Consider the following 24,264-nt stretch of genomic DNA (forward strand, 5'->3'; position numbering starts at 1 on the left):
CAGAATGAAATGGGATCATTATTAGAGAAGAAATTGCTTTGCTAAGCAGGATTAATTGTAGAGACGAGGACAGGAAATATATCCCTGAATGCTTTATCTCCACTGCTTTGCAACAACACATTATAAAACAATTTTGTGCCTGGCTTTCTTCCCATAGTTTGCTGATTGCACAGGTTGGTATGATGTAGATGAATTCTTTCAGGTTCTGTCATATCCTAAAAGTATGCATTTGTTAATCAAGTTATTTTAGCACCCATTGAAGATAGTTTACTTCTTACCCCGTTCTCACTGCAGGCAAATTCCCGGGTCTATCGTGTCGACCCGGGAATTTGCCTTTTAACACAGGTTTTTTTGCAGTGTGAACGGGTCGCATACCCGGATCTCCTACATGGGTAAAACCCTTCTTTTTACCCGTTTGAGATCTGGGTATGCAGACACGGGTTAACCCGTTCACACTGCAGAAAAAAAACAGTCTTTAAAGGCAAATTCCGGGGAATTGGTCTTGCATTTTAATGCTGGGGAAAAGCTGTGTATTTCTCACTGGCAGTGAGAACACGGCATAAGCCATGAAGGTCAATTTGTAACATGCACTCATTGTATAAATGTATTTTTGGAAGACTCCTCAAAAACTAGATGCTGGTGTATGAATAGCCACTTTTTCGGGTTTTGGATCTGGATCTCCCTTCGTGGTTTGGATCTGGATTGGTTTTGGCAAAACCACCCTTGCGGGTTTTGGATCTGGATTTGGTACTTATGAGTTATCTGGGCGCCCGATTTTTTGATTGTATGCCTTAAGTTAAGGCATACAATCAGATGCGATGCGATATCGCATCGCATCGCATGCGACCATCGGATGCGATGACCCAATTTTTCCATAGGAATCAATGTTAAAATGGACTGAGTCCATTTTAACCCCTTCCCGACATTTGACGTATATATACGTCATGGCCGGGAAGTACTTCCCGACACATGACGTATATATACGTCATGACTTCTAACTGTCACTGCGTCTAGAGACGCAGTGACAGAGGGACGATGTCTGCTGTCCCTGACAGCAGACATGTCCCTGCATGCCCAGGGGGGGCTGCGATGCAGCCCCCCCGTCGGCGATCGCTGTGATTGGCTGTTCAGTGTGAACAGCCAATTACAGCGTTTTCTGTGTCACCGGCGAATAACGTTCGCCGGTGACACGGGATCGGAGGTGATTGGTGCTGTAAAGTACAGCACCAATCACCGCGGGGTGTAAGGGTGACACTGGTGTCACCCCACCTCACCCCGCCCGCCCCCAAAGGCCGTGATTGGTCCGTCGGACCGACGGACCAATCACAGCCATGGAGGGGGGTTTAAACTAACGGGGACTACACTGCAGACGCCATTCCGGTCTGGAATAGCGTGCAGTGCGGTCACCGTGCCCAGCTGTCGCCATTTACTGACCAGAACCTTGCTCAATACTTACCTGATCACTGCTTGGGCTCTTGCTTCATCTTGTGACATCCTGTGCTGTGTTGTGCTGTGTTGTGCTGCTGCAGTGTCATCGAGTTAGAGAGAGAGAGAGAGAGAGAGATAGAGAGGCCTAGTGACAGAGAGTGCTATATTTTGTGCTGCTGCAGTGTAATAGAGTTATAGATAGAGAGATAGAGAGATAGAGAGAGAGAGATAGAGAGATAGTGACAGATCGTGCTATATATTTTTTATATAACTGACTGCTGCCCCCCCTTTTGTGCTGATCAGTATAAATTAACTGATCAGCAACTTTTTGGGGGCGCAGGGTATTTTTTATATATATATATACCTGTCAGTGCTGCTGCTGCAGTGTCATAGAGTGATAGATAGTGAGAGATAGAGAGATAGAGAGAGATAGTGACAGAGAGTGATAGAGACTGCTATATTTTGTGTCTGCTGCCCCCCTTTTGTGCACCCCCGGCAACTTTTTGGGGGTGCAGGGGTTATTTTTCATATATATAACTGTCAGTGCTGCTGCTGTAGTGTCATAGAGTGATAGATAGTGAGAGATAGAGAGATAGAGAGAGATAGTGACAGAGAGTGATAGAGAGTGCTAAAGTTTGTGTCTGCTGCCCCCGCCTTTTGTGCTGATCACTATATCTGAGGTGATCAGCAACTTTTTAGGGGTGCAGAGGTTTTTTTTTTTTTATATATATACCTGCCAGTTGCACTGTCAGTTGCACCAAAGGTTGTGCACCTGCTGCCCCTCACTGGTAATCAGTGTCGCATCACTGATCACCTTTTTTTTTTTTGTGTGTGCTGTGGGGTCTTTTTTTAATTTTTTTTTTACACACACTGTGATTTTGGGGGTGTCCTGTGGCCGCTGTGCGCTGATCAGTGACGTACATCACTGATCATCTTTTTCGGCACAGGGTTGATCTATTTTTTTTTTTTTTTTTTGATCAAATTCCTGTTGCCTTTGAGCGCTGTTCAGTGACGGACGTTTCTGACCAACATCTGTGCTCAATTTTTGGCGCAGGACCTTTTTTTTTTTTTTTTTTTAACCCCTTCAATTTTTTTTTTTTAACCCCTTCATTTTTTTTTTTTTTTGTATAAAGTATTTTTTTTTTTCTGCACTACATACACACTACACACTACATACCCCCCTGGTTGAAATAAAGTTTGTACCCCCCCCTACACTATACACGTGTTGAAACATTTCACTACCAGTAACACAAAAATAAAAATGGCATCCCAAATGTCATCCCAAATGTCATCCCAAATGTCATCCCAAATGTCATCCAGAAGAATGTATTCAGTGGAGGAGGCATATGCCATGCTTGCTTCTGACTCTGACACAGCCAGTGATGCAAGCGGGGAATTTGAAGGATTCGCCTTAAGCTCCTCTTCCTCCTCTGGTGATGAGGGACCCCCTCAAAGACGCCCCCGTAGAGCAGCTGAGACCCCCCCCCCCAATAATTGATCTCGTATGGACCCCACCACCAGACAATTTTGAGCCCCAGGTTCCTGAGTTTTTGGCCATGCCAGGAATCCAATTTGATTCCACAGGTCTCAGAGAAATTGACTTTTTCAAAGTCTTTTTCTCTGATGATTTTATAAATTTAATGGTGGACCAAAGTAATTTATATGCCCAGCAGTTTATTGCCCAAAACCCCACGTCATCATTTGCTAGGTGGACCCCTGTAGATGCAGTAGAGATGATGACGTTTTGGGGTCTGGTGTTTCATATGGGCATAGTAAAAAAAGCCAGAAATTAGGCAATATTGGAGTACAGATGTTCTGTACAGCACCCCATTTTACCGTATGGCCATGCCCCGGGCTCGATTTGAGACGATCCTTAAATTTTTGCATTACAACGATAATGCACAGTGCCCACCCAGAGATGATCCCACCTTTGACCGGCTATTCAAAGTCAGGCCGGTCATTGATCATTTCAGTGCCAAATTTGAAGAGATGTACATCCCAGATAAATTCATTTGCATAGACGAGTCCCTTATACATTTTAAAGGAAGGGTTAAATTCCGCCAGTACCTTCCCAGTAAGAGGGCAAGGTATGGCATAAAAATGTATAAGCTGTGTGAAAGCACCTCAGGGTACACTCACAGGTTTAGGGTATATGAAGGGAAGGATTCAAGAATTGAACCGCCAGAATGCCCCCCCTCCCTCGTAGGTGTTAGTGGAAAAATTGTCTGGGATTTAGTGCACCCCTTCCTGGATAAAGGTAATCACCTCTATGTGGATAACTTTTACACTAGCATCCCCCTGTTTAAGGCCCTTGGTTCAAGAGGTACAGCAGCTTGCGGTACTGTGCGCAAGAACCAAAGAGGCCTCCCAAAAACGCACATTGCCCAAGTAATGAGAAGGGGTGAAAGCAGGGGAATATGCACCGAAAATATGTTGTTGGTCAAATATAAGGACAAGAGGGATGTCCTTATACTGACAACAATTCACGGAGACAGTACCACCTCCGTCCCTGTACGAGGTACCAGTACCCACACCTCAAAACCTAATTGTATCCTGGATTACAATAGGTACATGGGCGGAGTGGATCTTTCAGATCAGGTACTGAAGCCGTACAGTGCCCTGCGGAAAACAAAAATCTGGTACAAGAAGCTGGCCGTGTATATCATCCAGATGGCACTGTATAACGCTTACGTGCTATTCCGTTCTACCGGCCAGAGGGGGACATTTATGCACTTTCAAGAGGAAGTCATAAAGGGCCTAGTATTTGGGAACCAGCAGGCAGAGGGCCCCAGTACTTCTAGTACTGGCCCCCGTATTGTACCAGGGCAGCATTTTCCTGATGAAATCCCCTCCACTGGAAAAAAGGGCAGGACACAAAAAAGGTGCAAAGTTTGCTATAAAAAGGGAATAAGAAAGGAAACTATTTTCCACTGTGAAACTTGCCCCGACAAACCCGGCCTATGTATAAAGGAGTGTTTTAAAATATACCACACATCTATGGATTATTAGGTTCATCATTTCACCGTGCTTCGGGGGTCTTGCTAATGCCACATAGCACCCACCAACATTCCACCAGAATCTGAGCTGCAAAATCCAAAAATCACTCCTTCCCTTCTGAGTCCTGCCATGCACCCAACTGGTATTTTTTGGTCACATATGAGGCATTGCCATACTCGGGAGAAATTGGGGCACAGATTTTGGGGTGCTTTTTCTCCTTCATACCTTATGAAAATGAAAAATTTTGAGCCAGAACTGCATTTTTGTGTAAAAAAATGTAATTTTTCATTTTCACTGCCCAGTTGTATCAAAATTGGTGAAACCCCTGGGGGTTTGAAATGTACACTATACCCCTAGATCAATTCCCTGAGGGGTGTACTTTGCAAAATGGGGTGACTTGTGGGGGGGTTCCACTGTATTGGTGCAACATAGCACCCACCATTCATTCCACCAAAATCTGTGCTGCAAAATCCAAAAATCACTCCTTCCCTTCTGAGTCCTGCCATGCACCCAACTGGTATTTTTTGGTCACATGTGAGGCATTGCCGTACTCGGGAGAAATTGGGGCACAGATTTTGGGGTGCTTTTTCTCCTTCATACCTTCTGAAAATGAAAAATTTTGAGCCAGAACTGCATTTTTGTGTAAAAAAATGTAATTTTTCATTTTCACTGCCCACTTGTATCAAAATTGGTGAAACCCCTGGGGGTTTGAAATGTACACTATACCCCTAGATGAATTCCCTGAGGGGTGTAGTTTGCAAAATGGGGTCACTTGTGGGGGGGTTCCTAACTTTTAGCATCTTACGGTGCCTAGAAACCTACATGGTGCCTAAAAAATAATCTCATAAAAAGGAGGCTCCAAAATCAAGTAGGTGCTCCTTCTATTATGAAGCCTGTGGTTTGGTCAACGTGCACACTAGGGCCACATATAGGATATTTATGAAAACAAAAGAATTGGGGGAATCAATTTTTAGTCACATTTCTCTAGTAAAATGTACTGTGTTCCTTAGAAAAATGTATTAAAATTGCAAATCTGCAAAAAAAATGAAATTTTGAAATTTCACCTACACTTTGTTTTAATTCCTGTGAAACACCTAAAGGGTTAACAAACTTCCAAAATGCTGTTTTGAATACTGTGAGGGGTGCAGTTTTTGAAATGGTATCATTTTTGGGGGTGTCTCACATACAAGTCCCTCAAAGTCACATCAGAACTGAACTGGTCCCTAAAAAAATCAGTGTTTGAAATTTTCTTGAAAATTTGAGAATTTGCTATTCATATTGTAAGCCTCCTAGTGTCCAAAAAAATTAAAAGGAAGTTGAAATAATGATGTCAACATAAAGTAGACATATGGTCTATGTTAGTTAAAAACTATTTTGAGTGGTATGATTATTTGTCTCACAAGCAGAAAATTTAACATTTTGCAAATTGCTAAATTTTCCATTTTTTTACGACATTTTGGTATTTTTCACAAAAAAACACAGACTGTATCGACCCAAATTTACCACTAATTTGAAGTACAATGTGTCACGAAAAAACAATCTCAAAATCACTGGGATAAGTAAAAGCAAAAAAAAGTTATCCCCACTTAAGTGAGACATGTCAGATTTGAAAAAAAGGGCTCTGTCAGGAACGCAAAAACTGGCTCTGTCAGGAAGGGGTTAACATGGAATTCAATGGGAAAAAGGGGTCCTTTTCATACCCCTACTATCCAAGTGGGCATGGAGTTGGATATAAACCTGTGGCGAGCGTAGCGAGCCACCGAGCCCGAAGCGTGGCGAGCGAAGCGAGCCACCGAGCCCGAAGCGTGGCGAGCAGACGGTATTCTGTGTCCCCTCGCGGGGCTCGCTACGCTCGCCACGCTTCGGGCTCGGTGGCTCTCTACGCTCGCCACAGGTTTATATCCAACTCCATGCCCACTTGGATAGTAGGGGTATGAAAAGGACCCCTTTTTCCCATTGAATTCCATGTTAAAATGGACTCAGTCCATTTTAACATTGATTCCTATGGAAAAATCGGGTCATCGCATCGCATCCGATGGTCGCATGCGATGCGATGTGCCCGATCCGACCCGATTTAGAAATCCCCAGATAACTCACAAGTACCCTGGATTTTTATGAAAAAATGGTTAAAATAACAAAATTTGGGCCGGTTTTTGCCCGTAAAGTATTATTAACCTCAATAACATTAGTTTTCACTTATTTCTAGTCAATTTTGATCACTTCAAAGCTCACAAAATAGTTTTCATTTTACTTTAGTTGGGCCAAAAGGTTATACCGAGGTAGCTGGATGACTAAGCTAAGCGACAGCAGTGGGCATCGCATACATGTGGACCTTACACTTCCAACCTGGCACATCTTGGAAGCAGAGCGGCACTGCAGGGGCAGACAGGGTGGCAGTTTAATAAACTACCCCCAAAAAAAATAAAATGCTCCAAAGAGCAAAACATACAAAGAGGTGCAAGATGAAATTGTCCTTGGGCCCTCCCACCCACCCTTATGTTGTATACACGACATGCACAGTTTAACAAACCAATCATTGTCATGACTGGTGGTAGCAGCTTGAGCACTTCTATCAGGTTGCTGATCTCCCACTATTACCTCCTCCATCCTCCAAAAATGTGTGTTTTATTTTATTTATTACTTTTATTTATTTCTCTTACTTTACACTGGACACAGCCGGTCACCCTGGACAATAGACACAGCCTCTGGACACCCCCCTGGACACGGCTCCATTACACTGGACACAGCCGTCACACTGGACACTAGATATATGCCGTCACACTGGACACTAGATATATGCCGTCACACTGAACACTAGATATATGCCGTCACACTGAACACTAGATATATGCCGTCACACTGGACACTGGATATAGTCCGTCACACTGGACACTGGATATAGTCCGTCACACTGGATCTAGTCCGTCACACTGGACACCTGGATCTAGTCCGTCACACTGGACACAGCCCCTGGACAGGGGACACAGCCCCTGGACACTAAGTGTACAGTCAGCAGCACTGCAGCACCTAGTTTACAACAAAATAAAAAATCACACAAAATACAGCACAGGGCACGGAACAAAGAGCAGAGAGGACGGAGCACAGATCTCCCACCCTCCCTCTTCCCTCTCCTATAATGGAGTGAAGATGGCGGGGCGCGCGTGTGTCTTATATAACATCCAGATCCCGCGAGAATCCGACAGCGCGATGATTACTTTTTGCCTCGTTTTCGGTCCAGAATTCAGGCCGGAACTCCCGAGCTGGCTCGGATCGCGATAGTCGGATCCCGGAGATCCGGACCCGCTGATCTCTACTTATTACTAATTCCGTTAGGAATGATATCCTGCTATGGGATGCTATGAAAATAATTTGCAATGCTTCTGATCATGATGTGCAGTTGTAGGCATTCAATTGACTGCATTAACCCCTTGAGTGGTGATTTTTCCTGGGGCAAGACAAACCTACATAGGCAGGTTTGTTCTGCCCCAAAAATCCTCACCACTGAATGGGCTGCCAGTGCCAGCTTCTCTTCTACAGCAGCCCCTGCTCCCCTGGGGCTGCTGCTGGTTTTGTATGTTCGCAGCTGCTCAGGGTGGTTCGGGGTGGGCATTCTTGTGTTGCGGCGCCCAAACTGCAGAGTGGCCCCTAACTACCCGAGCGCACCTCGTGCAAATGGCGGGAGGGCGCAGCCCCGACGATCCGGCTTACAATCGTCGGGGTGGTGACTATGGCGGGGAGGTGAGTGACAGGGATAATGATGCAGGGGAGTGTGTGTGCTGCCATATGGTGGTGTGCCAGTGGTGCACAGCTGAAGGCACCATTGGCACACACCTATTTATCAGTGGCACACCCATAAATTTTCATGCAGTATTATGTACAAAAACGGGGTTTTGAATGATAGGTTGACCCCATTTGGTCGGCACACATTAGATTGACTGGTATAAGTCGACATTTAAAATTTAAATAGCTTCAACATGACCTTTTCAACACTTAGCCCAAAGGGTAGCGAGGGTAAGGTTTCTACGAATTGGGTTGAACCTACACAACTGTGTTTAAAATCTCAACCCTTTTTTTGTTGACTATTTCTATGCCGACCTCTTTCTATCAAATGTTTATTTATTTTTGTACCAGTTTACCTCATTCTGGTCAACCCAATGATCCACAGCCCCCAAAAAAGCCATTGATTTTTGTACTGTACAAGTGGTAGAGGAATTCATCCCAGTTTCTGGGGATGAAACGATCTAAACTCCGGATCATGGGAAAGTCTTGAAAAAGGACATTTAAAATTTGGGCTGTCCTGCAAATGTGTGACTGTTGGGTTCTTTTGGGTTCATTTGATCCAAGATCTATATTGGGGACCTTCTTTTTCTACATGTGTGAATAATCTGGCAATTATCATAATTTCCCCAACCTAGAATTAAGCGTGTTTCTAAATACAGTTTGCTGTTGGCATGTGCATGCAGTTTTTTCCGGCTTCACTAAAATGCCAGCATGACACATGAATTGATAACATGTGACCAGCTTAAGAACATCAACTGTATATCAAATGTAAATCTACCAAAGAACATATTTCATAGATCCTTAATGCAAACAAAGTACCTGTATTTACAATCCATCAGATGCAGATTTTAAGCTTTAAGAGCTATGTTGCTTGTAGATTCATTTTATTTTTTGTTGGACTGCTCCTTTAATGCAAAATTGAAAGCACAGATGGTTACATAACGAGCAAAAACATGCTACCCAGATATACTTTAATTGTGTCTTTGGTAATTGCAGAGTTGTCCTCATGTCACAGCTTGCATTAGAAGCTCAAGTGGATGTTTTTTTTGAGCAAGAATTGCTGGAAAGCATCAGGAAATTCAGGAGAGAAGCAGGAAGTGGAGAAATGTCATTATAAATATTGCTCCGCTTCTTACAATTTACTCACTGGCTTATTGTTTGAGAAGCTAGAGTATATGTTTATAATTTATTATCAATTGTAAAAAATGTTCCTTGTGTGTTTTTTTTTTTTTTTTTCATTTTTATATAATTTTATTTTTATTGCCTACTTTTAAAATGGCATTTCAGGAAAAGTGTAACATTTAAGCCTCATACACACTACCCGATCCCCGCCAACACCTATATCGGTGGTGGCCATCGTTAACGTCATCTGAACATGTTTAGACAAGGAAGGGGTGTCAATAATTAGGCGCTGGAGCGCGCATCTTTAATGATATGTAGTGTACACACTAGTTGGTATTGTAACTTTCTGAGCGATCTTGTGAACAATATTGTCTAGTGTGTATGGGGATTAACACCTATAAGGGCAGACATGTCTTGCTATATCTGAGAGTGTGTCTCAAACATAACTAAAGGCCCCCATACACTACTGCAATTTGGGCCAATTTCACCCGATTCCAACGAATTAAGCCGATAAATCGGGTGAAATCAGCCCAAATCGGATGTGTTTGGTATCCAATCTGAGGACCTGAGCGCATGAGATGGGAACTGGCGGCCTCTTGCCACACATCACATGTGAAAGGGCCAGGCGGCTCAATAGGGATCATATGTATGGCCATACACTGCTGCGAGACATTGCAGTAGTGTATGGCCAGCTTTACTGTATATCCAAATGTATACAAGTCCCAATGCAGTTAGTAGTATTTACATTACTTGTTGTTGAAAATGCAGTAATTTGTATCATGGCTTGCTCATGTTTTTCGAGATTCAACTACTGCCAACAAGAACTCCTAAAAAATAGTGTTTAAATAACACTTATGATCACTGATTCATCAGGGAGATTGATACTATGTTTAGGTGTCTCCCTGACCATATCATAAATCTGTAAAGTATGTTTTTTAAAACGTCTTAAATCAATTGTTGGCAAACATGCCTTGGTCACTAGTTTATTTCAGGAAGTGTCTGTACAAGGAAAAAAGCTACCAAGGTAGTAGTAAGGGCACTGGTAGGGGAGTAATGTCAAGAGCAGCCACATAATGGTGGTATAGTCAGTCCCACAAGAGGGTGAGTTGATAAAATACAGCATAAATAGGGGTATAGCTGGTAGAACTAAAATCAGCATCAATTCTGAAGAAGGTGTTGAAATTGTCGAGGAGACGGAAAATGAAGTAGTGGAAGGGAAGAACAAGGCAGGAACCTTTGTTTTTATTTTTTATTTTTTTTTATTGCTAGTGTAGGAAAGCTTATTTTTTATTACCTAAGGCAGGGATGGGGAACCTTCGGCCCTCCAGCTGTTGTGAACTACACATCCCAGCATGCCCTGCAACAGTTGTAGCATGGCCACATAGCAAAACTGTAACAAGGCATGCAGGGATGTGTAGTTCCACAACAGCTGGAGGGCCGAAGGTTCTCCAAGGGATTTACCGCCAAAATGAATGCCTAGTAATGCGTCTCCTAGAGCCACAGGGGTAGCAACCCGTGGACATCACTTTTAGAGTGTTTATAAGGAGGCTTGGTGCATGGTGGCTGTAGCAGTTTGGGGGGGGGGGGGGGTCTGCTACAGCCACCATGACCAGGAGTCTCACATACCAGGGAGCTCTGCAGCCTAGCAAAGAGTCCTGCAGATGGAAGAATGTACTGCCAAATGTGATACCCAGACAGCAGGCAACCAGAACAAGGAAGTGGTTTCCATGTCACATACAGCGGCAGGTACTGTGTGCAGTCACATGTCAAAGAGGACGCGTGACCCAGCCAGACTAGGATGCTGTGTACTACTTTTGTAGTTGGGCCACATTTATAGAAATTGACTGTAGAATTATTTATTTGGTAGGTAGTCCTGTTAATATAATCATTACTATTGTTTTCTATAATTGGTACATAAAGAGGTCATTAGTGCAATGTTGCTTGTACAATGCAGTTCCTGTCTGCTAGCTTTGTCAGGAAATTGCAAGCTGCTGATAACACTCTTCTTTACATAATGACTAAATCCATAGCTGCCATAATGGTGCTTTTCTTCTCATCATGCCAGGGTACCTCTACTCTGGTCAGACTAAAATAAACCTCTAAAAATGATCACTAGTTTATTTAGGTATATGTATATGTTTGTGTATATGTTTACAGTATATACTGTATAATAAAAAGCTAAGGCTGCTCTTCAACTCAAGGTGGGGAGGGGAGGCGCAGATTCAAGTGTTTTTGTGTGCCGGCATAAACCAATTTGCAACAAATGGTACAATTCTGGCGTTGCTCCGTTAGGGCATGTACAGACGCTGGTTCTTACATTACTGTTATGTTCCGTCCATTTGATGGGCTGATAACTAGTATGTGTGTAAAGTAAGTGTTCTTAACCCATTGCTCCATTGACTTAATAATACAAATGTAATTTTGCCATTATGTTAAATTCTAAAAGTTCCATACGCAAACTAAAATGACTACAGATGGAGCCACGCTCATTCATCCCAACAGTGCGTCGAGGAGAGGATTTTGCACGCCACTTTTGTAAAGCGTTCAGATGCATCAAGGTGCGTTGAGGCACGCCATACAATATACATGCTATACACCTCACCACTGGGTGGGTAATGCTCCACTCCATCTACAGATGGAGAGACTTCATTCTCCGTTAATGGGACACACTTGCATGTGAGATGCTTGCGGGTTCCATTGGGGCGCACATCTCAGTGAACGGTGCTGCGCACCGTACAGTACAAGCTCTGGCAAATGGACCATTATAATGGGCACTTCAGTACCTGCATTTCATTTCTCTATTTAAAACACATAGGGGCTATGAGAATAGACTGAGCATACAGTTATTAATGTCTGTAGCCGGCCAGACCTGCACCAAGCGGGTCAACAAAATAGCTATCAAGCATGAACCAGGGCTTTGTGTGAGCCCACATCTATGGAGCGAGCAACGGCATAGGTTTTACATGAATGCTGAAGGTGCGTCTCATTACCCTAGTTAAAACACACAGGAGCTGCTTACAAAGGCACATACATTGCAATGATCAACCCCCATCTCCGGTCCCCTACCTGCACCGCTGTCCAGGTTTAGGTGCAACAGGGTCCTAAGCACCTGGCAAGAGCTGACCAACCTAAGCCAGGATTGCTCACCATTGCCTCCCTGCAGTCCCGCAATGGTGCCCCCTGGCTGCAGAGGAAGCCAGAAGCCCCTGCAAGCTGGGAGGACAATTTGAGGGGTCCCTACACTCGGTTGCTTGCCACTTCCCTTGCCAGTATCACATAAACTAGTGGTCAATCTTCCCCAAAAGCCAAGAGTCTCCTCTTTCATATGGTACCAGTCTCTGGGACACTTAGAACCGTAGATATCAAAGTGCAAATTGGACACATTTTCCACAAAGACTATAATGGGGCAGTACGGATGGTGTAATGGTTGGCATTATTGCCTCACAGCCCTGAGGTCATGGGTTCGATTCCCAGCATGGATCTAACTGTGCGGAGTTTGTATATTCTCCACGTACTTGCGTGGGTTTCCTCTGGGTACTCCTGTTTCCTCCCACAATCCAAAAATATACTGGTAGGCTAATTGGCTCCCAACAAGTTAACCCTAGAATGTCTGTGTGTGTACATGTGGTAGGGAATATAGATTGTAAGCTCCACTGGGGCAGGGACTGATGTGAATGCTCAACTATACTCTGTAAAGCGCTGAGGAATATGTGTGCGCTATATAAGAAACTGTAAATAAATAAAATTAAATAATAAATAATGGGCCCATTAATTCAGACCCACCATGGGTTCTGACGCTTTCCCTTAGCCTTCTGGGGGTCTCAGAAATTTAGGGTTCATATCCTCGGTTCATATCCTCTGGAAGCTAAGCCTCTCCCCTTCCACAAGAATCCAGTTCTGAGCTGATTGGACCACCAAAACTTTAGCCATTATGCCCTGCCAGTACTTCCACAGTGTCTATCTTTAGGTGCTCTTCATCATCCTTTGCTGTCTGGATGATACCTGCTGGAGATGGAGCAGTCTGTCAAGACTTGTCGGTTGGGATATTGGAAAGCAGTGTTCCCTGCTTTAGTCTATCTATGGAATTTAGCACCATTTATTTCAAAACTAAACTAACGAATCTGTTTAAAACAACTTTTAAATGCACACATATTCTGCAAACACCTGTAAATTCATGTTATCTGAAAAATCCTTTTACAATTTATAATTTGGGGTGAGGCTTGGTAACATTTGGGATACAGCTAGAATTTAAAATTTTAAATATTATTCATCCATCAAATGTACTTCCCTTTGTTTTTTTGTTCATGACCACGTCTATTTGTGTTGTCGTGACATAATTGAGCATTTTTAAGAGTTCTATATTACTGTATTTACAAAAGTGTATTTCAGAAATAAATTGTGTAAAAAATTTTAAAGCGACCACCTCATTACCTAATATAACCTCTGAAGTATTACTTGAAACATGCAAGCAAGTGGAAAGGATACATTCTTAGCAGGGGCTGCTCTATTTTTACCTCTGACAATACTAGTGCTCAGCAGAATAATTTATGACAGAAAAAAATCTTTATAAGTTATTAATAACCTTTTATGAGATAAGGAGAGTGTGGTATCCACTCTCTGCTCTGTGCTTCCTGTAAACGTCAATCGGCAGAATCCAGGCCAACACTGTTTTGCACTGACAGATTGTTCAGTTAATGCATAAAGTCTGGTATACAATTAGCCACGTTAAAACATTTTCATGCAATTTACCCTAATGTTCATTACCAATCCAAATGCAGCCCTTTTTAATCCAAAAAGGTCTTAGTTTTATGTAGAAAACACACAGGATCATTCTAAGTTCCCAGAACCATATTTTTTTCACTGCCACAATTGTGAAAACTGGACATTTATTAGGGATTTTTTTTTGGCCTGCCTAGGCCGGGGACGAAAAAAAAAATCGGACTGCTAACTTTCAGGCTAATTGGATAGATAGCCCTGGGGGAGTTAATTAGTACGGCCTAAGAGTCCTTTTGTTTTCCATCGAACAAAATAACTTGGCACAACTGGCTTTTAATCATTTCTATTATTTTACTTTTACAAGTGCATAATAATTACAGTAGCTATTGAGTTTTACCAACCTCCAGGACAGATAACACATACTGAAATGTTCTGGCTGACAAAATAAAGGCTATATTATTCCCATTTGGTGGCCGTCGCTTCCTAGGCATTGAGTTAATTGGTGATTAAAAACTATAAATGCTAAATGTATATAGCGAAAAAATTTTTTTTTGTGGATTGGTTTGAATGAAAACCTATACAGGCTTGGGATCTAGTCTCAATGCATTGGCTTTTCTCGATAAGGTTTTCTGTACCATGCCTAACTCTACTGACTCATATAAAATAATGACCGTTGTCTTTCCCAATACACTGTAGTTCATTGCCCCAGTGCCGCCCCCCCCCCCCTTTCATTCCCTTAGGGCTGGGCCACACCTAGTGGCAAAGCAGGTCAGCAGTACCTGCATACAGTCTCTTAGGCTGCCGGCCATACAGCATGCTATGGTTGGACCAGATGGCTGGACGCCTGGATTTCTATTTCTAGGATAACCTATTCTAATGTATATGTTCACACAGTACGTCTGTACCTCACTTCCTCACTCACTTTTCCCACTTCCTCCACCCTGCCAAAGCATCGCTTATACATTTCCCCTTCCACCTAGATTTATATAAAGTAATATGTCATATCATATTAGTTATCACAACTGAATAACCCATAAGCAGTATTAACCATGGTTTTAAATACACTATGGAATTAATTCTGTAACTATCTAGCTATGGGATCTAAATGGCGGCTCAGACGTCAGACACTTTTCATTTTGCAGAAACTCCCATTACCTCCAATCATTTATTCATATAATTCCATATGTACATAAAAAGGTCATAAATATTGATAGTTGCTTTTTAAACCTTGTAGAAACTTGCTAATGCATCTGCATTTCTTGGAAATCTAAAGCAGTGATTACCAAAACTGTCACTTCCCATTCTTTTAGTTGCTTAGGTAACTAAGGAATAGCAGTTACATAAAATGTGTGCACGGTTTTGGCTGTGTGTTGCCTCCGTGATTTCTTAATGAGTGCTTAAGTGCTTTCAGACCTGTCACTTTACGTAAATGGGTAAAGCCAAAATATCACACCAGGCCCAGTCAAATTATAGCCAAGAAAAATGCATTTTGTTGGATTAAAATATAATTCATGTAAAAAAAAAAGTGCTATGGTTCAACCAGTATTAGGTTTGCAATGGTACTATGACTTATTCATTAATGTCATATACTGTAGTTGTCATCCCCACACACCCACACTTGTGCATGCCTCTCAATTGTATAATTTCTGACAGGATTGTATATTGTCTGCCAAAAAGATGCACGTGTATTGGAAATGGCATGTGGCATCATAAGAATGGAAGCATTACTTGGTGGATCGGCATGGGTTGGACAACAGAATGAAAGTGTTCATGAATCTTTTAGTGTACTTTGCCTTTTTGAGTATTGAGGTTGGATCTTTGTGCTAATGGATGTCTGTCTCATCCTTAGTACTGTTGGGATTCAAATTGGGGCAGGATGCTTAGCCAAAAGTCTTGCACTTCATAGTTTATTTGCCTTAGGAGAGGTGATTGTATGATGAGGTCATGGTTCCGAGGACATCTTAAACACTTTCCAGGTAGAACACTGCAGTAATGTATAAAAGTTATGAAACGAGAACTTTTAATGCACCAACTATATTCAATACTTTCTAGTACAAAACTTAGTTTGAAAGAGAGGAGCCCCCTGAGAAGATATTTTCTGAACCCCACAGTACACCCTGCTTTGCGTAAATACATGTTAAATTCCTGGGTGAAATATTTCCTCCATAATGGCTTCAATCAACTCATGGGGCAGCCTTATTTTAAAAGGAGATTCTCCTTTTGTGAAATTATTTGTCTTATTTATGGTTATTGCCATGTGATCACTTGGCGGAAGGGGGAGGGTATTTAATGTGTAACTGAAGGTTGCATTTGTTTATTGTGGAGTGTTTCATCTCCCCCCCCCCCCCCCCTCCCCAAACCAACCATTTACTAAAGAACAACCCTCCAAACAAAGTCTAAAATACATACTTTACATCTGATTAATTATTATTATACATAGACCAGTATAGAAACCGCACATTTACGAAGTTCGATTGCAAATTAAGTGGAGAAATCCACCCTAAAATTACAGCAACCCCATCAACACAATTGGTCCACCTTGAGGTCACATTGGCACCCGTAATCCACCTCTTAAAAACATATTAATCAAAAGACAAGACACAGACAACAAAGGGGAAGGTTTTTATGACATACATCCCTTATTCACCAATCTTGTCAGTGATCTATTGATGCTAGAGAAATGTGTGGGGTGTTGTATAACTGGTCGCCGATCGGGATCCAGACATTCAGTATACAGACATTGGAATCCCAGCCGCCGCGCGCTTGCCATAGGTTCTATTCTCCCTCTATTTCCAACAAATCCCTGTTGGTCGGGATCCCGACTGTTGGGCAGTGAACAGTTGGTATTTTGACATTGGGTTCCTGAATGTTGGCCAGTCATCCGGCACCTGATGTGTGTGGGTTTGTTCAATCCCTTCAGTGTTTTTTTTTTTTTAATGGAGAGCTCCACAATGGTCGAGGGTGGTTTTTTTTTTTTGGGGCAGTGCTCCCTAAAAAAAGCCCCACCACTGTGTCTCCCTGGGCAGCACTGCTGAGCACTACATCAGCCACTGCCCGGCCCTGTCCCGGCAACCTGGATGTGTGCGGCATGACTTTAAAAAGCTCACACCACACAAAGCTAGTGCCCAGTAGCAGCTGAAGATGAGCTCAGTGCTCAGCTTAGTGGCGCTGCCCGGCACTAAGCAGCGGAGACAGTGGTGATCCCAAGAATTTTCTGGTTTTGCTAATCTGGGCACTGGAGCAGTGTACCACTAAAGGGGTTAATAAAGGACCATCGCCACCCAGGAACACTCAATATAGTTTTAATACATTTCTATGTGCTTGCAGCAAAAACAGTTACTTCTTCTGTACCAACACAAAAATAAGCTCAACTGTGTCATACATCAACATAGCATGCGACTCTGAATCAGATCCCTTTTGTATGTGGTATAGTATGCCATCCAAAATACACGGAAGGGACAATTGGGTGGTTATAATTTGCTTATTTTGGCAGATATTTTTTTTTCTCATTTGTTCTGCCTAGGTATGTGGTTATTGCTTCTGTAATGGCGTTTTACATGTGTAAGGAGTCCATTATTCTGATATGTGCCTTCTTTGTCCCACTATTATTGGGGGATACGGTCACTAGTTCGACATGCAGGAAGGTCAACATGGGTTAGGTTGACAGTCATTAGGTCAACTTTGGGAAGGTCGACATGTTTTTTTTTAAATTTTGGGGGGAATTGACATGTGCCGACAGGCGGTATTTCATGCCCTACCATCCACTAGGGCGTGGTGGGAGAATAAAATAGTTTGTTGAGCATAGCGAGACACCGGCCCAAAGCATGGCGAGCGCACTCGGTGCTGCATTTCAGTGTCAGTGACTGTGTCGACATTATGGTAAAAAAATGTGAAAAACCCCATGTTGTCCTTTTGACTGTTGACCTAATGCTTGTGTCGACCTAACCCATGTTGACTTTCCTGCATGTTGACCCTCAGTCATGTCGACCTAGTGGTGTTGACCGAATGCTTGTCTACCTAGTTGCTGTCTATCCAACAATCCATACCCATTATTGTGGCTTCATGCCATGTGGATGCAAATAGTGCCTTTTGAGTAGTCGTTTCATCATCTGTTTGTTATGGAGATCTTGTATATCCTTGTTCTGACAATAATGCTATTTTTATTTTTATTTTTTTCAAATTCGCTGGTCTGTTCGTATTTTACCTTTCTCATATTTTCTTTCTTTCATATTGCCTTGTCATTTTTCATGTCTGCTGTATTTATTCATTGATATTTTCTTTTACTTATCTGTACTGTAGGTGTAAATCTTCAAGTCTTTCAATATGTATTGCACATAAAAAAAATGAATCCAAAATAAGGGTAAAAGCTTCACAATATATGACCCATTGATACTTTTGTAATAAGAATATATCTGTTAACTATGAACTAAATGTATTTGTGTCTCCCCAAAATGACAATAACTTGGCAATTTACTGAATTTCCTAATGGTATGCTACCATTGAGACAGACTGTAAACTTTTCTGATAGAAGAAGCAGTAATGCATTGTCTGTAATCATTGCATGTGTATGGCCAATTAGCCTTATGGCCACAAACATAAAGTGACTATTTATTTACAGTTTCTTACATAGCGCAGAAGATTCCGTTGCGCTTTACAATAGTAGACAGTGATAAGACAAACTGGGTAACAGACAGACAGACTTGGGGGTTAGAGGGCCCTGCTGCAAGCTTACAATCTATAGGGATATAGGAGGGAAACGCAAGGACAGGCTCCAGTAATAGCATAGCAGTCCCACCAAGTTACAAGTCCAGAAGGGAAGCTATATAATACATAAGTGCCTCAGAGGGTTATGCGTGTAGAACTTAAATATGACGGGCTTGCCTGAAGAGGTGAGTTTTTTCAGGGAACGCTTGACAGTTTGGAGGCTAGTGGAGAGTCTTATTGTGCGTGGAAGGGCATTCCATAGGATGGGAGCAGCCCGATGAAAGTCCTGTAATAGTGAATGGGAGCTAGTGTACCCTAAAACATTGTGGATAAAATATACACAGATGTATAACCAGTGATCTTAATGTATATTTAGCCATTTTAAAGAATCGGGATGCCAAATATATAATAATTTTATTTACTCGTACAATTTTATTTCATGAAAACATGAGTGATTATGCTGTGCATTTAGGTAAAAATCCATGAGGAACTCTCAAAATAATTTGGATAATAACATGGTCAGCTAGTCATAGCACAAGCTGCGATGTTGCCAAATAAAGATCAATGATGCGAGTATCGGTAGGCACAGGGAAGAGCCCAGGCTGGAACTATCTTTTTTTAATGAATTGTTCCCAACAGGTCTCATGCTACATCAAATCACACTTTAAGATGACTGATACAGTCTTAAGGAATTGAAAAGCTAATTTGAATGTGGTTCATTCAAAAAACCACATAAAGATGCTTTCAGGCCCTGACTTGAAATTGTACAATGTACAAAAACATTGTACAGTTGTACAATGTACAGAAACAATTTTTGTTTTTTAAACCACTCTTTTTTTTTTAATATATATGTTTTGACTACAGGCACAACACCATAAAAATGCCTATTGTGAGGCTATCCATGGTGTTATTCCACATGCTTGTTGCTTATAGACTTTATCTAAATAAGGTGAACCAATGTAGTAAATCACACACAACAGACATATAGGGAGGTGGTTCAGATATGAGAGGTGCTAAGTCTGCCTAGCATCAAGCTTCCCCCCCAATATCTGTTATTCCTAATGTATGTCCCATTATTGAACAACTCCTGACGGCTGAATCATCTTTGGTTTAGTTCATTCGAAGCTTCAAAACAGACAGGGAACTGAAAAGGCATCTAAACTAAAGTTTATTTTTTTATTCAAATTGTTTAGTGCGAGTGACCTATCTAGTGCTAATGCTTAAGTACTTTATTTTTTTTTGTGTTTTTTGCGCTTCTCTGAAAATGTACTTTTGCATGTTTTAATTAAGATTAGTCTAAAATTGGTTTTCTTGAAAGATTTCAAAAAATCATATCAAAGCCTAATAACTTTGTGGATTGTTAGGGGTACATTTACTAAGATGGGCATTCTATTGCAGATGGGATGTTGCCCATAGTAACCAATCAGATTCTACTTATTTATTTAGCATCTTCTAGAAGATAATATAATCTGGTTGCTATGGACAACATTCCATCTTCAATAGAACTTCTATTTTAGTAAATTTTTCCCTTTTAATATTAGAAAGCATTAAAACATGGTGTGTATCTGTATATATGTATGTGTGTGTGTGTGTGTGTGTGTGTGTGTGTGTGTGTGTGTGTGTGTGTGTATATATATATATATATATATATATATATATATATATTCTCAGCAAGAAGAGTTTTCTTGGGAAGGAGGACATGGTGGTGCAGTTTAGTACTCTTAGTCTTTTAGAGCAGTGAGCACAAGTGTACATGCACTCTCGTTTGTGGTAAAATATCCACTTTACATAGTGAACCATTCGGTGAAACTCAAGGGGATGATGGATACAGCTGAAAAAGCAGGACGGTGTGATACTGCTGAACGCAATGTGAGGGTACCAATGGGGCATCACTCCTGCTCTATGAAGAAAAACAGTGTTTTATTTTTATTTTTTTGTTTTCTTTATATGAGCTTGTACAACAAATGGGTGTTGATATTGGAAGTTTGACATGCACTTTTTGACAAGCCACTAATTTAAGTGTTTGCACGCTTTTCTTTGGTTTACCTTATACGTTTACATGTTTTGTCAGACTATGGGCCAGATTCTCTAAGCTTCAAAAGTGATAAAATGGAGAGTGATAAACAGCTAGCCAATCAGCTTCTATCTGCCATGTCACAGACTGAGTTTGAAAAATGTCAGACAGGAGCTGATTGGCTGGCTGTTTATCACTCTCCATTTTATCACTTTTGAAGCTTAGAGAATCTGGCCCTCTATAACTTGGTTATGTGTGCCTGACTTGGTTATGTGTGCCTGTTCTCCTTAGCTATTTTGCAGGGATAACAAAACGGTGTGAATACGGCTGGTAAAACTGTAAACTGTTCTCGGCTAAGGTGACAAATCAGTCTTGGTTGCTCCAGTTAACAACGCCCTTGAGCCAGCTCTGCGTGTGTGTGCTCTGTAGTTCATCTTATAGTGCTGGCTGATGTACTGTGCGTTTACAAATCAGGGACTGTGTTATCAGAGATTATTGTATATTGTGGAATTTTTAATGCATTTACTATGGAACTTTATTTAAACATTGTAACAGTTTTCTGTTTTTTTAAAACCTCATTAACCTTTTTTTTTGTTTGTTTCCTTTGTTAGGACCCGGCAGGGATATTTGAACTAGTGGAACTTGTTGGAAATGGCACGTATGGACAGGTATACAAGGTAAGATCCATGTATAAAACTGGATGTTTTCTAGGTTTTACATTTGAAATGTGCACTATACCAAAAAGGCACAGTGGGTCGAACTGCAAGTTATCCTGTTGTGATAATAGTGATGTGGCATTATCCCAAGTGCGTGACTACGATACACAGAATCCATATTTTGGAATATAGGCAAGTTCACACAATATTGAATAGAGACCTAGATTTGTTTCTAAAAAAAAATCTGTTACTAATATCCTTTATCTATTTTTAGCAACAAAGTTGGATACATAGGGTGTGAGGTGCCATTCCAAAGCCGTTTAAACCTCAGCAATGGCACTCTATTTCGTGCACAAAGCAGCAAGTGCTTTTTCACAAATTCCAACCGCCGTAAAGTGCTTTCGGTGCTGTCATGATCCTCTCAAATTATCCGTGGCTAATAGAATCAACCCCATTGTGGGAAAATTATTTACCGTACTCCTTTAGCTTATTAGGTCATACACATAGGGGCAGTTATACCTACCTATCCCGTTCTATGAAAACCCTTTATTTTTACTTACATTTGAAAATTCAATTTTATCTGTCAATGCATTTTGGATGTTTTCCTGCCACACTTCCTTTTTGTTCTTGCTTTACTTAACCATATTTATCTTGCTCAAAGAAAACTTATTATTCTGAATTTGAAATCCTTATTTTAGGGTATTTATAAATTTAACCCAACATGTGTATGGCCCCGCTAAATTTGCCTAAAGTACCCTTGAATTTAACCTTAAATCCTCCTAATCACACAAGACCTGCATCATTTTGCAGAGCATTCACATGTTTGCACCACAGAATATTCCGCAACCCTAGTTTGTAATTATATGTGCCTTCCTCATTAAAGAGGATACATGACTTTGCTGTCTTCTGCCACATAATCAGCTTGCCATTGGTGTGCAAGGATCTTTATAAGCTCAGGTCTATAACACATTTGGTGTGATATAAGACCAAGACTAAACCTAGCACAATGCAAGATATTTAACTTCTGACTATTCCTCACATAAATGTGACAAGAGCAGACAAAGGAAAAAGAAAAGCTCAGTGTCCTTTTCTAATGTTAGAAATACTGTAGCTTCCCCATCCGTAAATACACTGCTCCTCTCCGCCACTGCTCGCCTCGGTTCTCAGCTGCCACGTACCCGGCCAGCGTAATGGAAGGCCGTCCCTTCCCCCAGTAATCCCCACTACCCACCGAGCGACCTCCCCTTCAGGTAAATCATAAACCCTGCTACACGCAAGGAGGGGGGATGCCTTGCAGCCCATAGGCCCGTGCCTCACGTACCTAATGGGAAATCCGGCCCTGCTTGCCTCCCTATTTTGTAATAACAAAAAGATAATGGTGTCTGCAAATAATAATACATTATGAACAGTACATTTACTGTGTTTTTAGATTTTCCTAGTTAAATAGAATTAGATCAATATTTATAGATTACAGTGCACATGCAATATTCCAAACAGTTTCACATGTCCACATAGAAGATGAACTAGTAAGCCCGCTCGAAGCAAATGCTTTGAAAGCTAGTCAGGTACCTTATGATTGCAACGGCCTGTAGTTTCACTTGCTGCCAACAGGTTACAGTGTTTTAGAGATACTCAAACGGCCACTAGACCTATATACAGTGCTGGCCCTGGCCAGTTTGGTGGCCTAGGCAAGTTTTTGGCTGGTGCCCCCTAGCAGATATTCTCACCACCACACTTAAAGGTCAATCCAATTATGCACAAAAACATTGTGAGTGCAAGTAAGTGATAAAATATGCCACACTTGCAAACAGTTGACTTGTGGATTTATTTATGCAGCCCTATAGCGATGCAAGTAGAAATCTGCGGATCAGGCACTAAAAGTTTGCATGCCATGACAGCGGCATGAGATATACAGTGTATTGACCTCTTAGTGTTTAGAAGGCATTATATTTGCAGCTGCCATATGTATCACATAGGAGGCCGTACTCAGACGGATACACTGCACCTGCTATAGGGTCACACAGGAGGCCGTATTCGGACATAGACTCTGCACTTGCCATAGAGATCACATAGGAGGCTGTACTGATCTATCTATCTATCTTCGGTGAGTACTTCACTGCGGGCTGCCCCACAAACGACCAATGTAATCATGAGCCACCCCTAGGCATCGCATATGCCCTAGGCCAGTGGTAGCCAACTCCAGTCCTCGAGAGCTACCAACAGCTCATATTTTCCAGACACCCTAGCTGCTGCAAAGGTGCACTCATTACTCTGACACATTTTAAAAGATCCACAGGTGGAGCTAATTACTTCACTTGTGATTCTGTGAGGAGATCTGGAAAACATTAACTGTTGGTAGCTCTCGAGGACTGGAGTTGGCTACCCCTGCTCTAGGCAAATGCCTAGTCTGCCTATGCATAGGGCCGGCTCTGCCTTAAATATAGATGATAATTTCAAGGGTATGGATGTTGCACGAGCTGGGCATCTATGTAAGACTGGGTACACTCCTGACCAACTCGTTGACTGGACCTTTTGTCGCATTAAGGGAGCGGCTGTTCCAGGTAAGTATACACACTTATTGATTGGACAATCGTTGTCGGTTAGGACGGTGGTTCTCATACTCGGCCCTCAGGACCCCACACAGTTCACATTTACCAGGTTACCTGACAGGTGCACGCATTACTGACTGACACTTTTTAAAAGATCCACAGGTGGAGATAATTATTTCACTTGATTCTGTCAGGAGACCTGCAAAACATGCACTGTGTGGGGTCCTGAGGGCTGACTTTGAGAGGCAGCTCCCGTTTATATTCTAATTGGTGCGCTGTTAACACCAGCTAGTGAATT

The 24,264-nt window shown here is 41.9% G+C and overlaps 1 protein-coding gene across 16 annotated transcripts in view; it reads left to right on the plus strand.

Annotated features, from left to right (window-relative positions):
• TNIK (TRAF2 and NCK interacting kinase) overlaps nucleotides 1–24,264 on the plus strand; it is a 275,815-nt gene that overhangs the window by 31,455 nt on the left and 220,096 nt on the right. For all 16 annotated transcript variants that reach the window (XM_083177758.1, XM_083177755.1, XM_083177756.1 and 13 more), the window contains exon 2: nucleotides 21,373–21,438. In XM_083177758.1, the coding sequence (XP_083033884.1) occupies nucleotides 21,373–21,438 (66 nt within the window). The remainder of the gene's footprint in view (nucleotides 1–21,372; nucleotides 21,439–24,264) is intronic.

The sequence above is a fragment of the Crinia signifera genome, chromosome 3 (assembly GCF_055691185.1).
Source record: "Crinia signifera chromosome 3, ASM5569118v1, whole genome shotgun sequence".
In the NCBI taxonomy this organism is placed as follows: Eukaryota; Metazoa; Chordata; class Amphibia; order Anura; family Myobatrachidae; genus Crinia; species Crinia signifera.